Genomic DNA, 21,900 nt, shown 5'->3' with positions numbered 1-21,900 from the left:
GGTTCATTTAAGGTAGGGGTTGTGGTGGTGAAGAGTGTTTAGGGTTCAGGATGCGGTAGAGTTTAGGGTAGTGACGTTTTTTAAGGATTCAGGGATAGATGGAGCTTAGATGTAGACATGTTGTTTAGGTTTCAGGGATGAGTAGTTTAGGGTGATGTGTTCTTATAGGTCATGGATGGCTGGTGTTTAGGGGCGGTGAGGGTTTTTTAGGGTTCAGGCATGGGTGGAGTTTGGGTGTGCGTCGGTGTTTTAAGAGGGATCGGTGGGGTTTATGGTAGAAAGGGGTATTTAGGGTTAAGGATGTGTGGAGTGGGGTAGGGAGTGATTTTATGGTTATGGGATGGTGGATATTTGGGGTAGACGGGGCATTTAAACTTCAGGGATTAGTAGTTTAGTTGTGATGGGGGATTATAGGAGGCAGGGAGTGATGATTTTAGGGGTTGTGAGGGGTCAGCAATGGATGGTGTGTACGGATGGTGATGGGTCAGCGAGTAAAAAGCATCCAAAGTAATGGTGTGCCACTGTAAAAGATATAAATATGAAATAATGTCCTCAGAAAAAAACACTGAAATAAATATCTCAGACAGAAGTGTTTCTGAAGGTAAGTCCTGCAGCCATTGCATTTAGACTTAAAAATTAAGCATGCAAAAAGTCTTTCTATAATCTCTAAGGTCCAACAACACACACTTCCTTGCCAGCCCTCGGTTTCAGAAATTAGAATGGGAGGTAGATCTTTCGAGGTGGGTGCTACCACATGTTGAAATAAGTTACCCCCCACCCCCCTAAATTTACGTTTGATTCAGTCTGAACAAGAGTTCTGCAAGTCTCTGAAAACCTGGCTCTTTAGTCGGAATGACTAGCCCTTGTGCTTTTTCTCGCCCTGCTCTCTGTCTGCTATAGCGCCGGGACACCCCGTTTGGGGTAGCTGTGCGCTTAATAAATGTTTTTATTATTATTATTGGTTTCTAGGGAATGGTAAAAGCCACTCATTCTGAAAATTTCCATTAAACCGTTTAGATGAAATGGTTTCTCAGTATTCGTATTCTAGGAAATTGTTTTTCTATGAAATCACAACAACCAGGAGCTGATGTGAGGAGCACCTGTCTCGTGTTCACCTGCCTCAGGCTGAGATGTCCCTCTTTAGTCTGTCTCTGGCTCACGTGTGAGTTGCACCTGTCTTGTGCTCACCTGTCTCGTGTTCACCTGCCTCAGGCTGAGATGTCCCTCTGTCCTCTTGCTCTGGTTCGCGTGTGAGGAACACCTGTCTCGTGCTCACCTGTCTCGTGCTCACCTGTCTCGTGCTCACCTGTCTCGTGCTCACCTGTCTCGAGTTCGCCTGTGAGGAGCCCATGTCTCGAGCTCACCTGTCTCGAGCTCACCTGTCTCGTGCTCACCTGTCTCGTGTTCACCTGTCTCGTGTTCACCTGTCTCGTGCTCACCTGTCTCGTGCTCACCTGTCTCGTGCTCACCTGTCTCGTGCTCACCTGTCTCGTGCTCACCTGTCTCGTGTTCACCTGTCTCATGCTGTGATGTCCTCTGTGGTTTGTCTTGAGTTCGCCTGTGAGGAGCCCATGTCTCGAGCTCACCTGTCTCGTGCTCACCTGTCTCGTGCTCACCTGTCTCGTGTTCACCTGTCTCGTGCTCACCTGTCTCGTGTTCACCTGTCTCATGCTGTGATGTCCTCTGTGGTTTGTCTCGAGTTCGCCTGTGAGGAGCCCATGTCTCGTGCTCACCTGTCTCGTGCTCACCTGTCTCGTGCTCACCTGTCTCGTGTTCACCTGTCTCGTGCTCACCTGTCTCGTGTTCACCTGTCTCATGCTGTGATGTCCTCTGTGGTTTGTCTCGAGTTCGCCTGTGAGGAGCCCATGTCTCGAGCTCACCTGTCTCGTGCTCACCTGTCTCGTGCTCACCTGTCTCGTGTTCACCTGTCTCGTGTTCACCTGTCTCGTGCTCACCTGTCTCGTGCTCGCCTGTCTCGAGTTCGCCTGTGAGGAGCCCATGTCTCGAGCTCACCTGTCTCGTGTTCACCTGTCTCGTGTTCACCTGTCTCGTGCTCACCTGTCTCGTGCTCACCTGTCTCGAGTTCGCCTGTGAGGAGCCCATGTCTCGAGCTCACCTGTCTCGTGCTCACCTGTCTCGTGCTCACCTGTCTCGTGCTCACCTGTCTCGTGTTCACCTGTCTCGTGCTCACCTGTCTCGTGTTCACCTGTCTCATGCTGTGATGTCCTCTGTGGTTTGTCTCGAGTTCGCCTGTGAGGAGCCCATGTCTCGAGCTCACCTGTCTCGTGCTCACCTGTCTCGTGCTCACCTGTCTCGTGTTCACCTGTCTCGTGCTCACCTGTCTCGTGCTCACCTGTCTCATGCTGTGATGTCCTCTGTGGTTTGTCTCGAGTTCGCCTGTGAGGAGCCCATGTCTCGAGCTCACCTGTCTCGTGCTCACCTGTCTCGTGCTCACCTGTCTCGTGTTCACCTGTCTCGTGTTCACCTGTCTCGTGCTCACCTGTCTCGTGCTCGCCTGTCTCGAGTTCGCCTGTGAGGAGCCCATGTCTCGAGCTCACCTGTCTCGTGCTCACCTGTCTCGTGTTCACCTGTCTCGTGCTCACCTGTCTCGTGCTCACCTGTCTCGAGTTCGCCTGTGAGGAGCCCATGTCTCGAGCTCACCTGTCTCGTGCTCACCTGTCTCGTGCTCACCTGTCTCGTGCTCACCTGTCTCGTGTTCACCTGTCTCGTGTTCACCTGTCTCGTGCTCACCTGTCTCGTGTTCACCTGTCTCATGCTGTGATGTCCTCTGTGGTTTGTCTCGAGTTCGCCTGTGAGGAGCCCATGTCTCGTGCTCACCTGTCTCGTGCTCACCTGTCTCGTGCTCACCTGTCTCGTGCTCACCTGTCTCGTGCTCACCTGTCTCGTGTTCACCTGTCTCGTGTTCACCTGTCTCGTGCTCACCTGTCTCGTGCTCACCTGTCTCATGCTGTGATGTCCTCTGTGGTTTGTCTCGAGTTCGCCTGTGAGGAGCCCATGTCTCGAGCTCACCTGTCTCGTGCTCACCTGTCTCGTGCTCACCTGCCTCTGTTGACTTCAGATGCCCCCGGGGCAGCCCCGGAGCCCCCGCCCCCTGCAGATCCCCCCCCACCCCCCATGGCTCTGGAGATCAGGTTGTGGCGCCGGAGCGGGTCGGCTCAGAACACTATGCCTCTGTGGGAATTGCATTGAGCGCCAGGCACTCCCTGGGGGTCCGAGGGATAGTGTGAGTGGGTGCTACTCCCCCGACCCCCACTCATAGACGCACAGGGGGTGGCAGAGCACGCAGTACAAACATGCGTTGTCCTAGCAAGTCAGACAAAAGGCGCTATAGCGCTGGACGCATAGGCTGGTGAACAGCATGTTCCAGGCGCTTTAAACCTCGTTGTCCATGGGTGTGACGAGGCGGTGCCACGGGCAGGCCTTGCAGTGCAGCGGGGGTGGGGTGGGGGTTCAGTCCAGGGCCTGCGAGGGTCTGTAAGATAGAATAGCCCAGCCCCCCCCCACCCCCCCCCGCGGCACATTCTGCGGGGAGGGGTTCCCTCAGTTTGTGCTCCTCCCTGGCCCCTGCAGAGTGAGGTGTGAGGCGCGGGGGGGGGGGGGGGGGCGGTAGGGGGTTTGAAAGAGAACTTTGAGAGATGCATCTCCCCTCTAATGTGATTTTTGCAGCTGCGGCATCTTCGCATACTGATGGATTTTACCACATTGTCCACCACCTCCTGCATAAACTGCAGATTTTAACAAATAAATGTTTCCAGATCATATGGATCGAAATTTACTGAGAACGCAGTGACGCTCTTGCTGCGCAGTGGAAGCCCCTTGGAAAGGTTGACTGGTCACCTTTCTGCTGCTTATTGCTTTATTTTGGTGTTAAACTGGTGCTAATGAGGTGAACCTTGTGCCCAGGCAGCGATAAGAAGTGTAACCAGCATTGCCAATGCATCGGTTTCGCCTATGTAATGAATAAAGAGCTGTTTTCATCAATCATCCTTGGGAGGAAGAGAGCCCCTTGACAGATAACACAGGAGCTGCGAGGGTGTTGCGCAGGGGCCAGAGCTGCTGAAGGGAGAGCAGGGGTTCCTGGTTTGTCTCTCGTGCACTGCCCAACATCCTGTGATTCTATGCAAATCAATCATGCCAGTGATAAATTATTGTATAAATATGCTGCAAGAGTAAAAGACAAACTTTATGAAAATATAGTTCCACCAAAGTAGATGTTAACAAAACAGTTTTTTATAGCAGTGGGGAGACTGATTTAAAGAGAAGCAGATGATTAACAGGCATTGGTAAATGCAGGAAAATATGCTACAGCCAATAGTAATGAAGGAAAGCTAAGTGGTACACACAGGAACCAATGAGGAGCTAGAAAACAGAGGAGGCGGGATTTAAGTCCCTTTTAAATTTATATTAAAAATGATAGATTTCCCAAGCACTGTGCAGGCGAAACCTTAAAATGACATAATAATGAAATAATATATCGCAAGTCTACCTTTACGTCTACATGTCGATGTCATTTCAGTGGCTGCTGCACGCTATATGAAAGTCACCCGACATAATTAGAATATATTTCGGTTCTGTGCCTTGCAAAGGCTTGTGGGCGTGGCTGAAAGTTTTCAGCTCGCTTCTCTGTGCGCCTGGCCGCCTGCGGGGAGGCTTCAATGCTCCTCTGATGTCATCACATCTCTTCGGGGTGATTATGCGGGCGGCGCCCTTTGTAGGATTACTCAGAGCTTTTACCAGAAGACTGATGCTCACTTCATTAAAAGACTCGGTTCAAGAGAGGCTTCAATGAAATGGGGGGGGGGGGTCACTGGTGAGTGTGCCCTGGGGCTGAATCTGACCAAGGGAACTCATGTTTGGTCATAGTGAATGGGCCACAGAACCCCGAAGTGAAAACCACCACCTTTTTGTACATATTTCACCCATCTATAATCTTATATTGTATATGCACCCCCCACCTCCCCCCTCTTCATCTACCCCTGCTTCTAACGTATATGCAGAAGCCTTTTTGGGGGGCGAGTAATATATAACTTGGTAGATAAAATCTGGGCTCCCGCCACCCTCGAGCTACCCCCCTCCCTGCGCCCCCCAAGTTAAAATATAAATATCTCACCTTGCGCCACCCACCCACACAATGCATAAACCGCCCCTTCCCTTGTCCAAACTGAAAAATAATAACTTGGCTGCTGCCACTACCCCGACCACCCTCGGCGCCATCCCACCCTCTCCAGGCGCACCCCAGGGAGTTCGGTGCCCTTGGTCCCCGTGTGTAGGGGGTGCTGTGCCCTGGGGGTCCTCGTGTGCAGAGGGTTCTGTGCCCTGGGGGTCCCCGTGGGCAGGGATTGTATTGTATTGTATTTGTAATTGCATTTATATAGCGCTTACTACCCCTGACGAGGCGTCGAAGCGCTATTTCGGCGGGTAGCACGCTACTCCGGGACCCATAGAGGATTAGTGTTGAATTAGTATAGTGAAACATGCAAGTACATTTTAAGTGGTGGATAGGGTAGTTAGTTATTTGGATTTGAAATGATAACAGAAGGATAGAGGAGGAATAAAGGTTTGTATTTATATAGCGCTTGTTACCCCTGATGGGGTGTTGAAGCACTCTACTCTAGTATAGTTGAAAATGGAATTTTAGAAGTGAACATGTTAGTCTGTTAATTTTGATTGAAAAGTATAGTGGAGGTATAAAAGAGTGAAGGAATTTTTTTTTGTTTGTAGGTCTTAGCAGTAGGAGGAGGCTTTTGGATGAGGAAAAGGGAGTTTTGGAGGGGAGGAGTCAGAGGGAAGAGTTTATACAGGTTTGTTTTTGCAGATAGGTATAGTGGAAAGATGGGTGCTGATCCCTGGGGGTGCCCGGGGGCAGGGATGGGTGCTGTGCCCTGGGGGTCCCCGTGGGCAGGGATGGGTGCCGATCCCTGGGGGTCCCCGGGAGCAGGGATGGGTGCTGTGCCCTGGGTCCCCATCGCCAGGCACTGCGTGAGGGGGCAGGGAGGTCGAACTTCCTTCCTTGTGCTGGGACCCGGGTAAGCTGGCAGTGGGGGCCCCGGCTCATTGAACCCTCAGGGGGGCGTGCCCCCGTTAGATAGCTGTCGGGCCCTCAATGAGGGGTCTGTCCCGGCCTCTGTTCCCAGAGGTCGCTCCCCCAATCCCTGAATGATGGATTGTGCTGCCCGGGCGGGGGTTCTTAAGTGGCCTCCATTGATGGGGGGGTCCCGACCTCCTCTGCGGAGCCCTCCATTCATGGGGCATTGTTCACACGCGGGCCTTTGTGAGCGGCGCCCCCACCCTGCGGGGCAGACTCTTTCCCAGGGGTCTGGGCCTTGTGGGAGCCGGCCACTTGTGTGCTTCGCCTACGTCACTATTCCTGCTCGGCCACCGTACTCTGAGTGCCCCCCCCCCCCGTCCTCCCCAAGAATGATGCTCCATGGTACACCGCGGAGGTGTGCAGCCTTAAATGCCGCCCCCCCCCCAGTGTGCCCAGCGCATTAGCCATGTGTGTGACCTACTGGCCAGAAATACGATTCCCACTGGGCCGGCTTCACCTTTCATCATGCAATCACTGATGAAATGTGTACCAATAACCTCGAGCAATAAGACTTTGCAAACTTTATTTTATTCTTTGAACGTGGACTGGTGGACCTGACGCTGACTTACGGGAACAGCCCGACCCCAATAAATAAATAAATATATTTGCAGTCTAATAGTTTCCTTTTTACGCCCCTCCTTCATACGGGGCTCTCATGCTCGCTGTGAGATCTCCAGCGGGCAGTTGTACTTTAAAAAAAAAGTTTTTATCTTGTCACTTTTTATTCTTATATTTGTCGTTTTATTTGTGCGGCTTGTGGTGAACAACTGCCTAAATCTGTGCAAAGGCGTGAGCTGGAACTGGCCGGGCTGGTTGTGTATCGACCTCTTCGTCTTTCTCCCCCCCAACAGTTTCCATTCATATCTTTTGACTCCCTTATTTTTAGGGCTATTTAAGTGCATTGCGTCCACGGCAGGGGTCTACAGGTGGGGGCGGGGGGCTGTCTTTCAGAGAGCGCGGGTGGGGGGCAGTAAACGTCACTCTTGGACTGAGCGATTGCAGGTGCCCGGGGCAGTTGGCCTCTGCCCCCCCCATGTGCTGATTGTGGCCTCACGGGAGGGAGGCGGGGGTCCTACCTCACTCGGTTCTGTGCAGCACAGCGGACGCCCCGGGCTGGTGTGTTGAGAGGGGGGTTGTGAGGTGGGTGGGGGGGAGGGTAGGGCGGGTCTCACCTGTGCCGCTCCTGCCCAGGGCTCCCACGGGCTCTGTTTGCAGAAGTCTGCGCAGGGGGTGTAACTGGTCACGCCTGGACTGGGACGGCTAATGCCCCCGGGGGCTGTGTTTGCTGAACAAAGAGCTGTGCATTGTCACCTGCAATGGCCCGTCCGAGAGCTCAGGGGGGAGGAGGGGGCGGGGGATGTGTTTGCTGAACGCAAGGAGGGTGGGGTGTGTTGTTTGCAGAAGGCGACCCTAGGCTGGGGAGGATCTTATCGTAAATGGCTCTGCAGGGAGTGTGGTGGACTTTCAACAGGGAGTGATGTTTGAAGTTGGTGTGTGGTGGTCTTTCAACAGGGAGCGATGTTTGAAGTTGGTGTGTGGAGGACTTTCAACAGGGAGTGATCTTTGAAGTTGGTGTGGTGGTCTCTCAACAGGGAGTGATGTTTGAAGTTGGTGTGTGGTGGACTTTCAACAGGGAGTGATGTTTGAAGTTGGTGTGTGGTGGTCTTTCAACAGGGAGCGATGTTTGAAGTTGGTGTGTGGAGGACTTTCAACAGGGAGTGATATTTGAAGTTGGTGTGTGGTGGTCTTTCAAGCAGGCAGTGGTACTTGAAGTTGGTGTGGTGGACTTTCAACAGGTAGTGATGTTTGAAGTTGGTGTGTGGTGGTCTTTCAAGCAGGCAGTGGTGCTTGATGTTGGTGTGGTGGACTTTCAACAGGGAGCGATGCTTGAAGTTGGTGTGTGGTGGACTTTCAACAGGGGGTGTGGTTTGAAGTTGGTGTGTGGTGGTCTTTCAAGCAGGCAGTGGTGCTTGATGTTGGTGTGGTGGACTTTCAACAGGGAGCGATGCTTGAAGTTGGTGTGTGGTGGACTTTCAACAGGGGGTGTGGTTTGAAGTTGGTGTGTGGTGGTCTTTCAAGCAAGCAGTGGTGCTTGAAGTTGGTGTGGTGGACTTTCAACAGGGAGTGGTGCTTGAAGTTGGTGTGGTGGTCTTTCAACAGGGAGTGATCTTTGACGTTGGTGTGGTAGTCTTTCAAACAGGCAGTGGTGCTTGAAGTTGGTGTGTGTTGGACTTTCAACAGGCAGTGGTGCTTGAAGTTGGTGTGTCTGAACTTTCTGCAAGTTGTGTCTTCAATGAGACATTAAAGACATCCCCTTAGGCACACCTCGTTCTCCTCTATGTGAGATAAAGAGGATTCCACACTATTTCTTTACATTCCTTTTCATTTTTATTTCACAATTATTTCGTGGTTTTTTTTGTGAATATTTTCATTAATTTATGTTACATCATTTTTCCTATTCAACTCAGTGACAAAAATTTCCTTTCAATCCAATGCATTTCGGGCGTATTTACATCGCCCTTCATCAGGGAATCAATACTGTAAAAAAACATATAATAAGCATCATGTGGTCACATAGAGGAGAACGAGGTGTGCCTAAGGGGATGTCTTTAATGTCTCATTGAAGACACAACTTGCAGGTTTAACTAGGCGCCCAGGGACGTTGGTCGCCACCCGAGGAGCACCCAAATGGACAAAATTGTTTGCTAATTTACAGCTGTGCACTGATCCCTTCCACAGGTATTCATACGTGTCTGAACTTTCAACAGGGAGTGATGCTTGAAGTTGGTGTGGTGGTCTTTCAACAGGAAGTGATCTTTGACGTTGGTGTGGTGGTCTTTCAAACAGGCAGTGGTGCTTGAAGTTGGTGTGTGGTGGACTTTCAACAGGCAGAGGTGCTTGAAGTTGGTGTGTGGTGGACTTTCAACAGGGAGTGATGCTTGAAGTTGGTGTGTGGTGGTCTTTCAACAGGGAGCGATGCTTTAAGTTGGTGTGTGGTGGTCTTTCAACAGGGAGTGATCTTTGAAGTTGGTGTGTGGTGGACTTTCAACAGGGAGTGATCTTTGAAGTTGGTGTGTGGTGGTCTTTCAAGCAAGCACTGTTGCTTGAAGTTGGTGTGTGGTGGTCTTTCAAGCAAGCAGCGTTGCTTGAAGTTGGTGTGTGGTGGTCTTTCAACAGGGAGTGATCTTTGAAGTTGGTGTGTGGTAGTCTTTCAACAGGGAGTGATCTTTGAAGTTGGTGTGTGGTGAGCTTTCAAAGGGAGTGATCTTAGAAGTTGGTGTGTGGTGGTCTTTCAACGGGGAGTGATCTTTGAAGTTGGTGTGTGGTGAGCTTTCAAAGAGAGTGATCTTTGAAATTGGTGTGTGTGGTGGTCTTTCAACAGGGAGTGATCTTTGAAGTTGGTGTGTGGTGGTCTTTCAAGCAAGCAGTTGTGTTTGAAGTTGGTGTGTGGTGGTCTTTCAAGCAAGCAGTGTTGCTTGAAGTTGGTGTGTGGTGGTCTTTCAACAGGGAGTCATGTTTGAAGTTGGTGTGTGGTGAGCTTTCAAAGGGAGTGATCTTAGAAGTTGGTGTGTGGTGGTCTTTCAACTGGGAGTGATCTTTGAAGTTGGTGTGTGGTAGTCTTTCAACAGGGAGTGATCTTTGAAGTTGGTGTGTGGTGAGCTTTCAAAGGGAGTGATCTTTGAAGTGGGTGTGTGTGAGCTTTCAACAGGGAGTGATGGTTTGAAGTTGGTGTGGTGGTCTTTCAACAGGGAGTAATCTTTGAAGTTGGTGTGCGGTGAGCTTTCAACAGGGAGTGATGCGTGAAGTTGGTGTGTGGTGGTCTTTCACCAGGGAGTGATGTTTGAAGTTGATGTGTGGTGGTCTTTCACCAGGGAGTGATTTTTGAAGTTGGTGCGTGGTGGTCTTTCAAGTAAGCAGTGGTGCCTGAAGTTGGTGTGTGGTGGTCTTTCAACAGGGAGTGGTCTTTGAAGTTGGTGCGTGGTGGTCTTTCAACAGGGAGTGATGTTTGAAGTTGGTGTGGTGGTCTTGCAAGCAGGCAGCGGTGTTTGAAGTTGATGTGGTGGACTTTCATCAGGGAGTGGTGCTTGAAGTTGGTGTGGTGGACTTTCAACAGGGAGTGGTGCTTGAAGTTGGTGTGGTGGACTTTCAACAGGGAGTGGTGCTTGAAGTTGGTGTGGTGGACTTTCAACAGGAAGTGGTGCTTGAAGTTGGTGTGGTGGACTTTCAACAGGGAGTGGTGCTTGAAGTTGGTGTGTCTGGACTTTCAACAGGGAGTGATGCTTGAAGTTGGTGTGGTGGTCTTTCAACAGTGAGTGATCTTTGACGTTGGTGTGGTGATCTTTCAAACAAGCAGTGGTGCTTGAAGTTGGTGTGTGGTGGACTTTCAACAGGCAGTGGTGCTTGAAGTTGGTGTGACTGGACTTTCAACAGGGAGTGGTGCTTGAAGTTGGTGTGGTGGTCTTTCAACAGAGAGTGATCTTTGACGTTGGTGTGGTGGTCTTTCAAACAGGCAGTGGGGCTTGAAGTTGATGTGTCTGGACTTTCAACAGGCAGTGGGGCTTGAAGTTGGTGTGTGGTGGACTTTCAACAGGGAGCAATGCTTAAAATTGGTGTGTGGTGGTCTTTCAACAGGGAGTGATCTTTGAAGTTGGTGTGTGGTGAGCTTTCAAAGGGAGTGATCTTTGAAATTGGTGTGTGGTGAGCTTTCAACAGGGAGTGATGGTTTGAAGTTGGTGTGGTGGTCTTTCAACAGGGAGTGGTGCTTTAGGTTGGTGTGGGGTGGTCTTTCAACAGGGAGTGATGTTTGAAGTTGGTGTGTGGTGGTCTTTCAACAGGGAGTGATGTTTGAAGTTGGTGTGTGGTGAGCTTACAACAGGGAGTGATCTTTGAAGTTGGTGTGTGGTGGTCTTTCAACAGGGAGTGATGTTTGAAGTTGGTGTGTGGTGGTCTTTCAAGCAAGCAGTGTTGCTTGAAGTTGGTGTGTGGCGGTCTTTCAACAGGGAGCAATGCTTGAAGTTGGTGTGTGGTGGTCTTTCAACAGGGAGCGATGCTTGAAGTTGGTGTGTGGTGGTCTTTTAACAGGGAGTGATCTTTGAAGTTGGGGTGTGGTGGTCTTTCAACAGGGAGTGATGCTTGAAGTTGGTGTGTGGTGGTCTTTCAACAGGGAGCGATGCTTTAAGTTGCTGTGTGGTGGTCTTTCAACAGGGAGTGATCTTTGAAGTTGGTGTGTGGTGGTCGTTCAACAGGGAGTGATCTTTGAAGTTGGTGTGTGGTGGTCTTTCAAGCAAGCAGTTGTGTTTGAAGTTGGTGTGTGGTGGTCTTTCAAGCCAGCAGTGTTGCTTGAAGTTGGTGTGTGGTGGTCTTTCAACAGGGAGTGATCTTTGAAGTTGGTGTGTGTGGTGGTCTTTCAACAGGGAGTGATCTTTGAAGTTGGTGTGTGGTGGTCTTTCAAGCCAGCAGTGTTGCTTGAAGTTGGCGTGTGGTGGTCTTTCAAGCAAGCAGTTGTGTTTGAAGTTGGTGTGTGGTGGTCTTTCAACAGGGAGCGATCTTTGAAGTTGGTGTGTGGTGGTCTTTCATGCAAGCAGTTGTGTTTGAAGTTGGTGTGTGGTGGTCTTCCAAGCAAGCAGTGTTGCTTGAAGTTGGTGTGTGGCGGTCTTTCAACAGGGAGTGATCTTTGAAGTTGGTGTGTGGTAGTCTTTCAACAGGGAGTGATCTTTGAAGTTGGTGTGTGGTCAGCTTTCAAAGGGAGTGATCTTAGAAGTTGGTGTGTGGTGGTCTTTCAACAGGGAGTGATCTATGAAGTTGGTGTGTGGTGAGCTTTCAAAGGGAGTGATCTTTGAAGTTGGTGTGTGTGAGCTTTCAACAGGGAGTGATGGTTTGAAGTTGGTGTGGTGGTCTTTCAACAGGGAATAATCTTTGAAGTTGGTGTGCGGTGGTCTTTCACCAGGGAGTGATGTTTGAAGTTGATGTGTGGTGGTCTTTCACCAGGGAGTGATTTTTGAAGTTGGTGTGTGGTGGTCTTTCAAGCAAGCAGTGGTGCCTGAAGTTGGTGTGTGGTGGTCTTTCAACAGGGAGTGATCTTTGAAGTTGGTGTGTGGTGGTCTTTCAACAGGGAGTGATGGTTCGAAGTTGGTGTGGTGGTCTTTCAACAGGGAGTGATGCGTGAAGTTGGTGTGTGGTGGTCTTTCACCAGGGAGTGATGTTTGAAGTTGATGTGTGGTGGTCTTTCACCAGGGAGTGATTTTTGAAGTTGGTGTGTGGTGATCTTTCAAGCAAGCAGTGGTGCCTGAAGTTGGTGTGTGGTGGTCTTTCAACAGGGAGTGATCTTTGAAGTTGGTGTGTGGTGGTCTTTCAACAGGGAGTGATGTTTGAAGTTGGTGTGGTGGTCTTTCAAGCAGGCAGTGGTGCTTGAAGTTGGTGTGGTGGACTTTCAACAGGGAGTGGTGCTTGAAGTTGGTGTGGTGGTCTTTCAAGCAGGCACTGTTGTTTGAAGTTAGTGTGTGGTGAGCTTTCAAGCAGGCAGTGGTGCTTGAAGTTGGTGTGTGGTGGACTTTCAACAGGGAGTGTTGTTTGAAGTTGGTGTGGTGGTCTTTCAAGCAGGCACTGTTGTTTGAAGTTAGTGTGTGGTGAGCTTTCAAGCAGGCAGTGGTGCTTGAAGTTGGTGTGTGGTGGTCTTTCAACAGGGAGTGGTGCTTTAAGTTGGCGTGTGGTGGTCTTTCAACAGGGAGTGATCTTTGAAGTTGATGTGTGGTAGTCTTTCAACAGAGAGTGATCTTTGAAGTTGGTTTGTGGTGAGCTTTCAAATGGAGTGATCTTTGAAGTTGGTGTGTGGTGAGCTTTCAACAGGGAGTGATGGTTTGAAGTTGGTGTGGTGGTCTTTCAACAGGGAGTAATCTTTGAAGTTGGTGTGCGGTGAGCTTTCAACAGGGAGTGATGCTTGAAGTTGGTGTGTGATGGTCTTTCACCAGGGAGTGATGTTTGAAGTTGGTGTGTGGTGGTCTTTCACCAGGGAGTGATTTTTTAAGTTAGTGTGTGGTGGTCTTTCAACAGGGAGTGATCTTTGAAGTTGGTGTGTGGTGGTCTTTCAACAGGGAGTGATGTTTGAAGTTGGTGTGGTGGTCTTTCAACAGGGGGTGATGTTTGAAGTTGGTGTGTGGTGGCCTTCCAAGCAGGCAGTTTTGTTTGAATTCTGGGATTAGAGCCAGTGGGCACCACCATGCAGACCTTTGGGGTCTGTGATGCCTCCTCTTCACCCACTGACAGCCTATCCCTTTTTTCTGGGATGATAGATTGGTCACTTCCATCTTGAAATGGAGGCCTGTGACGCAGAGGTATATTGTTTTGGGGGTTTAGTGTGTTACGGGTGGGAGTAAAGGAGCCAGCCACATGCCTCCTTCAAGAGCCTTTTGCCAGCCTCCCTGCCTGACCCTGATGTGTGGCCCCTAGCCCTGGACTTCTGCTTGCAAAGAGACTGTGCCTGGCACGGCAGAGTAACTCCTAGGCCGGAATTACCTCTTGCATAGGGACCCCCTGCTTGGCACTGCAGTGTGGGCCCTAGCCCTGGGATTCCTCTTGTACTGTGATCTCCTACTTTACACTGCAGTGCAGACCTTAGCCCTGGACTTCTGCTTGCATAGGCATCCTTTGCTTGGCACTGCAGTGTGGTCCCTAGCCAGGGCTCGAGTCGGGATACACGCGGGTGCACGGCGTCTCCCCACTCTTTTCACGGGGTGGACGCTGTCCCCCCTGCCAAGAAGCTGGGCCCCACAGAAATAAGCTGAACGTGTCCCTGTGTAATTTTCAAACACCGGGACAAGTTGAGCACGTGACGTCATGGGGTCATTTGCATATTGTCAGTCCCCCCACTTCTTTTTATAGGACTTGTGCTCTTTCCCTAGCCCTGGGATCCCTGTGGAGTGGACATGGGCTCTTGTAGGTGCTCCGTGCCTGTACCAAGAGATCCCTGCTTGGTAGGGATACTTCACAGGGGTGTCCCCTGTCTTCATTCACTATTGGCTGACATGCATGCTTGTGTGGTTGTTCCGTTTAATGCACACAGGCAGATATATTGCAAGGGCAACCATCACCCTGTGTGTTGTAATGAACTCTCAGCTGTACCTTTCCTGTGTTGTGCAACACTAATTCTCCCATGTTCCCTCTCCCCTCAGGTACGATCCGCCCGGTGCGGCGCAGCTACTATGACCCGGCGTCGGCGCCCGCCAAAGGCCTGGTATGGGAGTGGGAGAATGACAACGGCTCCTGGACCCCCTACGACATGGAGATCGCCATTACCATCCAGCGGGCCTACGAGAAGCAGCACCCCTGGATCGACCTGACGCCCATCGGCTTCTGCTACGTCATTGACTTTGCCGCCATGGCGCAAGTCAACCGACAGACTCAGCGCAACCGGCGCATCCGCCGGCGCCAGGACCAGGTCTACCCTGCGGTGACGGGCACCCTGCCCAAGTCGCAGTCTTGGCCTACTAGCCCTGGCACCGGTGTTAAAACTGCACCGCAGCAGCCCCCCCAGCCCTGTTCGTGCCCGCAGTGCCTCCTGGTGATGAGCGTGAAGGCGAGTGCGGGAAGGAACTCGAGTGCCAGCACTGCCAGCACAGGGCAGCTGGGGCGCCGCCCCATCTCGGTGGCACGGACCCTCTCGGCCAGCAAGGGGCAGGCCGGCTCGGCCATCACTGTCCGCAGCCCCACCAAGACTCTCGCCAACCAGGTGAGCAGGAGGCAGGCTGCCAGCACGCCGGCCCTGGCATCCTCCGGCATGAACACCTTCCCGCGTGGCATGAACGGGGAGAAAGGGCGAGGCAGCGTGGGCACCTTGAACCGGACTAACATGCAGCGGATCGCCATGGCCCAGTCTCGAGCCCTCATTGCCTCAGGGTGAGTACGACCTAGAGTGGTCCGAATGCTGATCCTATGAGGATGGTTTGAAACGGAGGTGGGTTTACTGGCATTGAGCGCACTAAATATGCAGAGAAGGTATTGGAACTAGGCCTCACTGTGGCACAGAAGTGCGTAGCACTAGGATGCTCCTTGGAGTGAACGTTGCGCTTTATAAATGCACTCATTCATTCATTCATGTCCAAACGACTGCCCACGCGAAAGCAGTGGTGATGGGAATTTGCGAGGTGGGTACGAGCTGAATGTGGGGTACGCCACAGGTTGGTTTACAACTGATTGGAACAGGGAGGAAGGCTGGAATGTGACCTAGTAAAAGTCTGAATACAACAGGTAATGGGAGACCCGGAACCGGGACAAGACGTGGAGGGGAGAGCTGATTATTGCTCTGGAGACATGCCTGTGACGCTGATCTGCTATCATTTGATGCCATAGTACCAATTATGCTGTCTAAGTGATCCAATGTTATGTATGGATTTATATTTAATTACATATGGTGTGACTCACGTCTCCCATTGTTTAGGGGGTGGGGGAGCAGGGATGGGACAAGTTCATGAATTGTAATGTGTGAAGGAGGGTTGGCACTGATCGCTAAACCTTCGGCTCACATCTGGGGAAAGTGACACACTTCTGTATTGTCACAGACATTTTGTGACATCACCATATGTGCTGGGTTCTGGAGGATACCGCACCTTATTCAGAGACCCATCCTTGAGAGAGCAGAAAGAGAGGGTAAAGGCCAAGTTGTTTTGGGATAATTGCGTGGAACAGGAGGGATGCTGCAGGCCCGGACTGAGGTGTACTGGCAGAGCTGTGTGGGTCTCAATCTTGAGGACTGAGTTGTATTCACAGAGCTGTGCGAGACCGAAGCTGCAGTGGTGTGGTGCTGCAGGACTGAAGTGTATCCACAGAGCGGTGTTTGCTTGTCCACTGCTAGAATAGGTGAGATTGCTGGATATCCGGCTTGCCATGCATCGCAGAGTGTCCAGTGCCGGATTAGGGTGGTGCTTCAGATTAGGACCGACATGTACTCACTCGGCTGTGTGCATGTCCACTGCTAGAGTAGGAAAGAACGCTGCAGATCAGGACTGATGTGCATCAGCAGAGCTGCGTGTGTCCAGAGCGGGGAACAGCCTTTACAACGTAGGCATTATCACGCGCTGCCATTACTACGCTGCTTTTACAACGCAAGTCGTTTCAACGACTTGCGCTGGAGGGCGCTGTTGGACAAGGAATAGTTTAATTTTCTATTCCAACACCTTCCCTACTGTAACGTGGGCTGGAGTTGGAATAGAAAATTAAACTATTCCACTTTCCAGCGCTTACAGCGCAAGTCGTTGTAACAACAGCGTTGTAATGGCATGCGTGGTAATATCCCGCGTTGTACTATCATACAACCTCCACAGCGGGAATAAGAGGGGTGCTGTGGGTCAGAATTGGTGCGGCGGAACTTTGTATCTGTTCATCAGAGATACAGTGTGTGTCACGGGTGAGGATCGGAGTGTGTCAGAGACAGAGTGTGTCACGGGCGAGGACCGGAGAGCGTGTCATAGAGTGGAGCTGCAACATGAAAAGATTTGGATATGGCCCTGATAGTGAGTGGGTTGCTGTTTTTCCACCCTTGTGCAAAGCCTGGTTTGTGCAATGTTCTGACTTCCAAGTCGTGTGGTACTTTATGCATTAATTGCCAGGTACAATAAAGGCCACACTAGGTTTTTTTACATTTTGGCAGGTCAAACCTGCCGGAATTTCTAATCTGCAGCTATTCCCCAAAACTCTGAACATGAGAATGATCACCTAGATTAGCTCCTCAACTCCGCAGTGACTGGTTTAAACTAGAATTGTCCTTTCCGACCCGGGACACTCCTGGTCCGGCCCTGTGTGACTGAGAATGTTGTACTTTGGGGGTGCCTGCACAGAGGCACCGGGTCAGTGATGTGCCGCTGGTGGGCAGAGCCTTTAGTGACTCAGGTAGGCAGAGGTGCACACTACATCCATACACTCGAATGTGGCCCCAAATGCCCTTAAGTGTTTGGTTTCTGAGGATGGGGCTGGGGTTGTTTTTTTCCTCCATTGCTGAGCCTTGCTATAATATTGTAGACCCTTTGCAGAGGTAGGCAGCTCTTAGGGCCTTCTCGTAGTAGAAGAAATTATTTATTGTTGATTAATAAAAATCATTACAAACAGAAATAAAAAATACTTTGGGTTGCGTCAAGAACTTTTAGCATATTTAAAACTAACAGCATTATCCTGTAAAACCAATCATTAATTATCTAGGCATACATCTACTCTAATGTCAGGTATCACACTCTGAGAATAGCTTTTTTTCTGCGATAAGGATGAACTTTACAAACTGTATAGTCAGGCGAGTTCCCAGAGAGACAAGTTATGATAGCTTGAGGGCATGTTCTCACCCCTAATTCGTTAAAGATGGACTCTCTCTCCAAACAGTTGAGGATAAGTGGATTCAATATTCATAAAAGATTCATTATAAAAACCACATAACCGACAACTGTTTGTGGGCCAATTTAGTTCCCATATAGAAATTCTATCCTTTGTCGTAGCAACATAAATCTGTCTCTTAAAGATAATTTTAAATGGGTTGTGAGGTATGGTTAAGGTTCTAATTTAATGAATGAGTTAATAACTGACCAGGAGTGTCTCTTTTTAGTGAACTCATCCTTATCTAAAAGAATCAATAGAGAATTAGCTGAGCAATTTATTGTCTGTTTAAACACCACTTTACTCCTGGTTACATCTTCAAAGGGCGGAGAATTAAAATTGTTTAAACTCTCCGGTAAATAAGCTCTACAGCCCTTAGCATGCTCAGACCTCATTAGTAGTAGTGCTGCATCGCTGTAGTGTAGGTAAAATAAACCTTTGACACGTTCTGCGATAGTTCTTTGAAGAGTTGCTGTCACTCTTAGAATACTGTTGTTTTTTTATTCTGGGACCTGGTTTATTAGTTTGATTTTCTTTTTTAATAGCACAGTTCTGTGTCATTGATAACATCAGAGTTTCTTACACATTTCCAAAAGTAAGTAACAAACAAGCCGAATATTGGGACTCCCAGAGGCCTCCTGCAGCATGGCGGCTGAGGGCCCAGGGCTGGAGAATGACGGCTGAGGGCCCGGGCCAACACAATGGCGGCTGGGGGCCCGGGCCAACACCATGGCGGCTGGGGGCCCGGGCCAACACCATGGCGGCTGGGGGCCCAGGCCTGCACCAAGGCGGCTGGGGGCCCAGGCCTGCACCAAGGCGGCTGGGGGCCCAGGCCTGCACCAAGGCGGCTAGGGGCCAAGGCCTGCACCATGGCGGCTGGGGGCCCGGGCCAACACCATGGCGGCTGGGGGCCAAGGCCTGCACCATGGCGGCTGGGGGCCCGGGCCAACACCATGGCGTCATAAGGACATGAAGCCATATGGTCGCCATGGACGGAGATGGGGGCCGGTAATCCCCGGCTTTGCAGCCCTCGGTGCCCGCCCCTCGTTGTCTGAACCGCTCACAAAGAGTAAACGGGGCTCGGGCCTTCTGTCGCCTTCACAGCGGCCGCGCCCTCCGCGGTGACCCTCACGGGAGCCTTTCCCACGGGGAGGGGCTGCAGACGCCCCCTCCTGCAGTCTCCTTGTCGGAAACAAAAGCAACTGTGAAGCCAGCCTTCACCACCGGCCCCCTCACCCTCCCACCTCCCCCGACATCACTCTTTCTTCAGAGGCAGAAGAGGGGGCGCTTCGGAGGGGTCTCTGATAGGCTGAGGTCCGGCCGGGCCTGGAAGGCTGGGGTCCGAGGCGGCCGCGGTTTGTTACCACAGAAACCATTGAGCGTCAGGGACAAGGGGCTGAGAGGACAGGGGGTGAGGGAGAGCAAGGGAGGAACAAGGACTGAGGGAGGGAGGGACCGGAAAGAAGTGAGAAATCTGGGGCAGGTGTTGTAAGTAGTTCAGAGCACTTCCATTTAAGTTACAAGTAGATTTATTTAAGGACAGAGCTGAGCGCACACCTCGCCAGCTGACCAGACCATAGAACACTCCGGTACAAGTTAGAACACTCACAGGTATTCTGAGAGGCTGAGGGAGTGAGAACACAAAGGAAGGCCTAATGACCGCAGGTGGCCATGTTGAAAGAAGCACAAATGTACAACAGCAGGCCATGGGCTGTCGGCAGGGCCACCCTTGAAAGAGCGGGGGCTGATTGTTAAGGGACAGGGAAAGAAGAGGGCCGGGAAAAGTCCCGGGACAGGCCACTCTTGAACTCATGCAGGAGTCGGGGCTCAGAGGGCCGAGGGAGGGAGAGTCTATGAGGGAGGCGGGGGGCAGACAGTCATCAGCAGGCCTAGGGCCGCCTCAGCCGCACAATGGACGTCCATTCTCTGCACTGCCCGGGGCAGCGGAAGTGACCTCATGCTGGCCAACAAATCCTAGTCATGCGGGAGACTCGCGACTTCTAAAGACAAAAGTCCCTTTAATTTAGCTCTGTCTGCCTAAAAGTGCCCCTCCTTCAGTGCAAGTCAGTCATGAACTACATCTCCGACTCTTTGTACCCGTTTCCTGTGTCTCAATATAATAACAATGCATTTCAAGTGTCTACTGCGTTGTGTGGCCACGAAAACAATAAAAACAATGAACAAAAGTTGCAAATCTTTCAAATTTGCCACATCTGACTCCCCTAAATAGATTAAGGTGGTGCCCGTGCCTCTGAGACCGTGGCGTTAATTTATTTATGCAATTTTACCCAAAGGTGTCAGAGCGCTTTACAATAGAATCAAGTGCGTTACATGAGGAGATTTACAAACGTACATGTTACAGATAAAAACGGGAAAGTTGAAAAATTAAAATAAGAGGTGGCAATCACAGCCACAAAACAAAACAAAAAACAATGGGATTAGGTTAGGACAGGCATAGAAAATATATTTACAACATTGTAAGAACTTCGCATCAGATGGCCAAAGAAAATTCGGCTCCACCCTAAGAGCCCTAACGGTCATGCGCACGTCTGCCAACTGTCGCGTTAGTTCACGCAGCGCTTAGAAGCCGTCACTTCATTCCTGCAGGCGTCGGGTTCGGTGGCACGTGCCTGGCTCCTGCGCCCTCTGACGCAGTCCACGTGATCTGTACGGCGCCCCGGAAGTTCTTCGTCAGACAGTACTTCCGGGACGTTGGTCTCGCGCTCAGCGTACCCGGAACTGAGACGTGTTATTTTCTTTCCTTGTTTTTAGCAGTTCGGGGCTTCGCATGGGTTTTGTTCCAGTCTTGGAGAAAACTTTGTTCTATTCTTGCAAACACTTTATCGTATGGCACACATTTGTCTACGGCTTAATCACGTTTGTTGATGCCTTTTAAAAAAAATAATTGATGGCATCATGGACGTCTTGTTGCAGGTGATTGATAACATAATATAAAGGCAATATTTTGACGTTCAGCAGGCCGGGTCAGTCTCCTCACCGTCCACCGAGGTCTGACTCTGAGCTGGGCAGGGGCAGAGGGCGAAGCGGCTGATAATGGAGCAGGGGTGAGGGCAGTAAAGAGGGGTGAGAGGTGGGGACCAGCCCCTCCGCACCAGGCTTCCCTCTGTTACCATAGCAACCAGTGAGGAAGCAGGACCAGAGGTGGTCGCCATGACCGGGCTGGGACGAGGGACAGCCCGAGAGATGGGGACCAAATGTCTGCTACAGGCTTCCGTCTGTTACCATAGCAACCATGGGGCGGGGATGATGCTTCGCTGGTCCTCGAGGTGGATGGATGGGCGGGAGAAACGGACGCTGGAGTGAGAGGGAAGACAAAGTACAGAGGGAGGAGACCAAGGACCGAGGGAGGAGACCAAGGACCGAGGGAAGAGACCAAGGACGGGGAAGAGAGCAATGACGGGGGAAGAGAGCACGGACAGGGGGAAGAGAGGAATTACAGGGGAAAGAGAGGAAGGACGGCGGGAAGGACAGGGGGAAGAGAGGAAGGACAGAGGGAAGAGAGCATGGACAGGTGGAAGAGAGGAAGGACAGGGGGAAGAGAGGAAGGACAGGGGGAAGAGAGGAAGGACAGAGGGAAGGATGGGGGAGAGAGCAAGGACAGAGGGAAGAGAGCAAGGACAGGGGGAAGAGAGCAAGGACAGGGGGAAGAGAGCATGGACAGGTGGAAGAGAGGAAGGACGGGGAAGAGAGGAAGGACAGAGGGAAGGATGGGGGAGAGAGCAAGGACAGAGGGAAGAGAGCAAGGACAGGGGGAAGAGAGCAAGGACAGGGGGGAAAAGAGCAAGGACAGGGGGGAAGAGAGCAAGGACAGGGGGGAAGAGAGCAAGGACAGAGGGGAAAGAGCAAGGACAGAGGGAAGAGAGCAAGGACAGAGGGAGGAGAGCAAGGACAGAGGGAAGAGAGCAAGGACCGAGTGAGGAGAGCAAGGACCGAGTGAGGAGAGCAAGGACAGAGGGAAGAGAGCAAGGACAGAGGGAAGAGAGCAAGGATAGAGGGAGAGGATTCAGGAGGAGGGAGATGGGGAGCAGAAGAAGGGGAGATACTGAAGATGAGAAGAAAGATATGGGGGGGGGGGGGGTTGAGCCCGAGTGTGGCACATGGAGATGGGGCATGGCGGTATGGAGTCTGCAACAGGCACCGTCAGTCACCATAACAACCCCTGTGGAAGCTGGGCTCCGGCCTGGTGGTCAGAGGGGGGGGGGGGGGGGAGGGGAAGAGGAAAAGAGGCGCTTTAGAGCAGGGGGGGGGGGAGCGAATTCAGAATAACATAGACTAGAGTGGCAGTGCTGGATGGGTGGGTGCAGCCGGTGGGTTCCGGTGCTAGTTTTTGGGGAACAGAACTTAACTTCGTAAACAGCCTCGGGGCAAGAGAGGGGGAAAGGCAGAAAGAAAGGGAGTAAAAGTAGGAAAACGGTGCC

General features: G+C 51.4%; 1 protein-coding gene across 1 annotated transcript in view; it reads left to right on the top strand.

The window, feature by feature from the left end:
• Positions 1-21,900, top strand: part of DTX4 (deltex E3 ubiquitin ligase 4) — an 81,573-nt gene that overhangs the window by 27,479 nt on the left and 32,194 nt on the right. The window contains exon 2 of the mRNA XM_078671890.1: positions 14,278-15,001. Within this exon, the coding sequence (XP_078528016.1) occupies positions 14,278-15,001 (724 nt within the window). The remainder of the gene's footprint in view (positions 1-14,277; positions 15,002-21,900) is intronic.

The sequence above is a fragment of the Lissotriton helveticus genome, chromosome 1_2 (assembly GCF_964261635.1).
Source record: "Lissotriton helveticus chromosome 1_2, aLisHel1.1, whole genome shotgun sequence".
Classification (NCBI taxonomy): Eukaryota; Metazoa; Chordata; class Amphibia; order Caudata; family Salamandridae; genus Lissotriton; species Lissotriton helveticus.
Note: the sequence above shows the minus strand (reverse complement) of the source record. Positions and strands in the feature narration are given on the sequence as shown.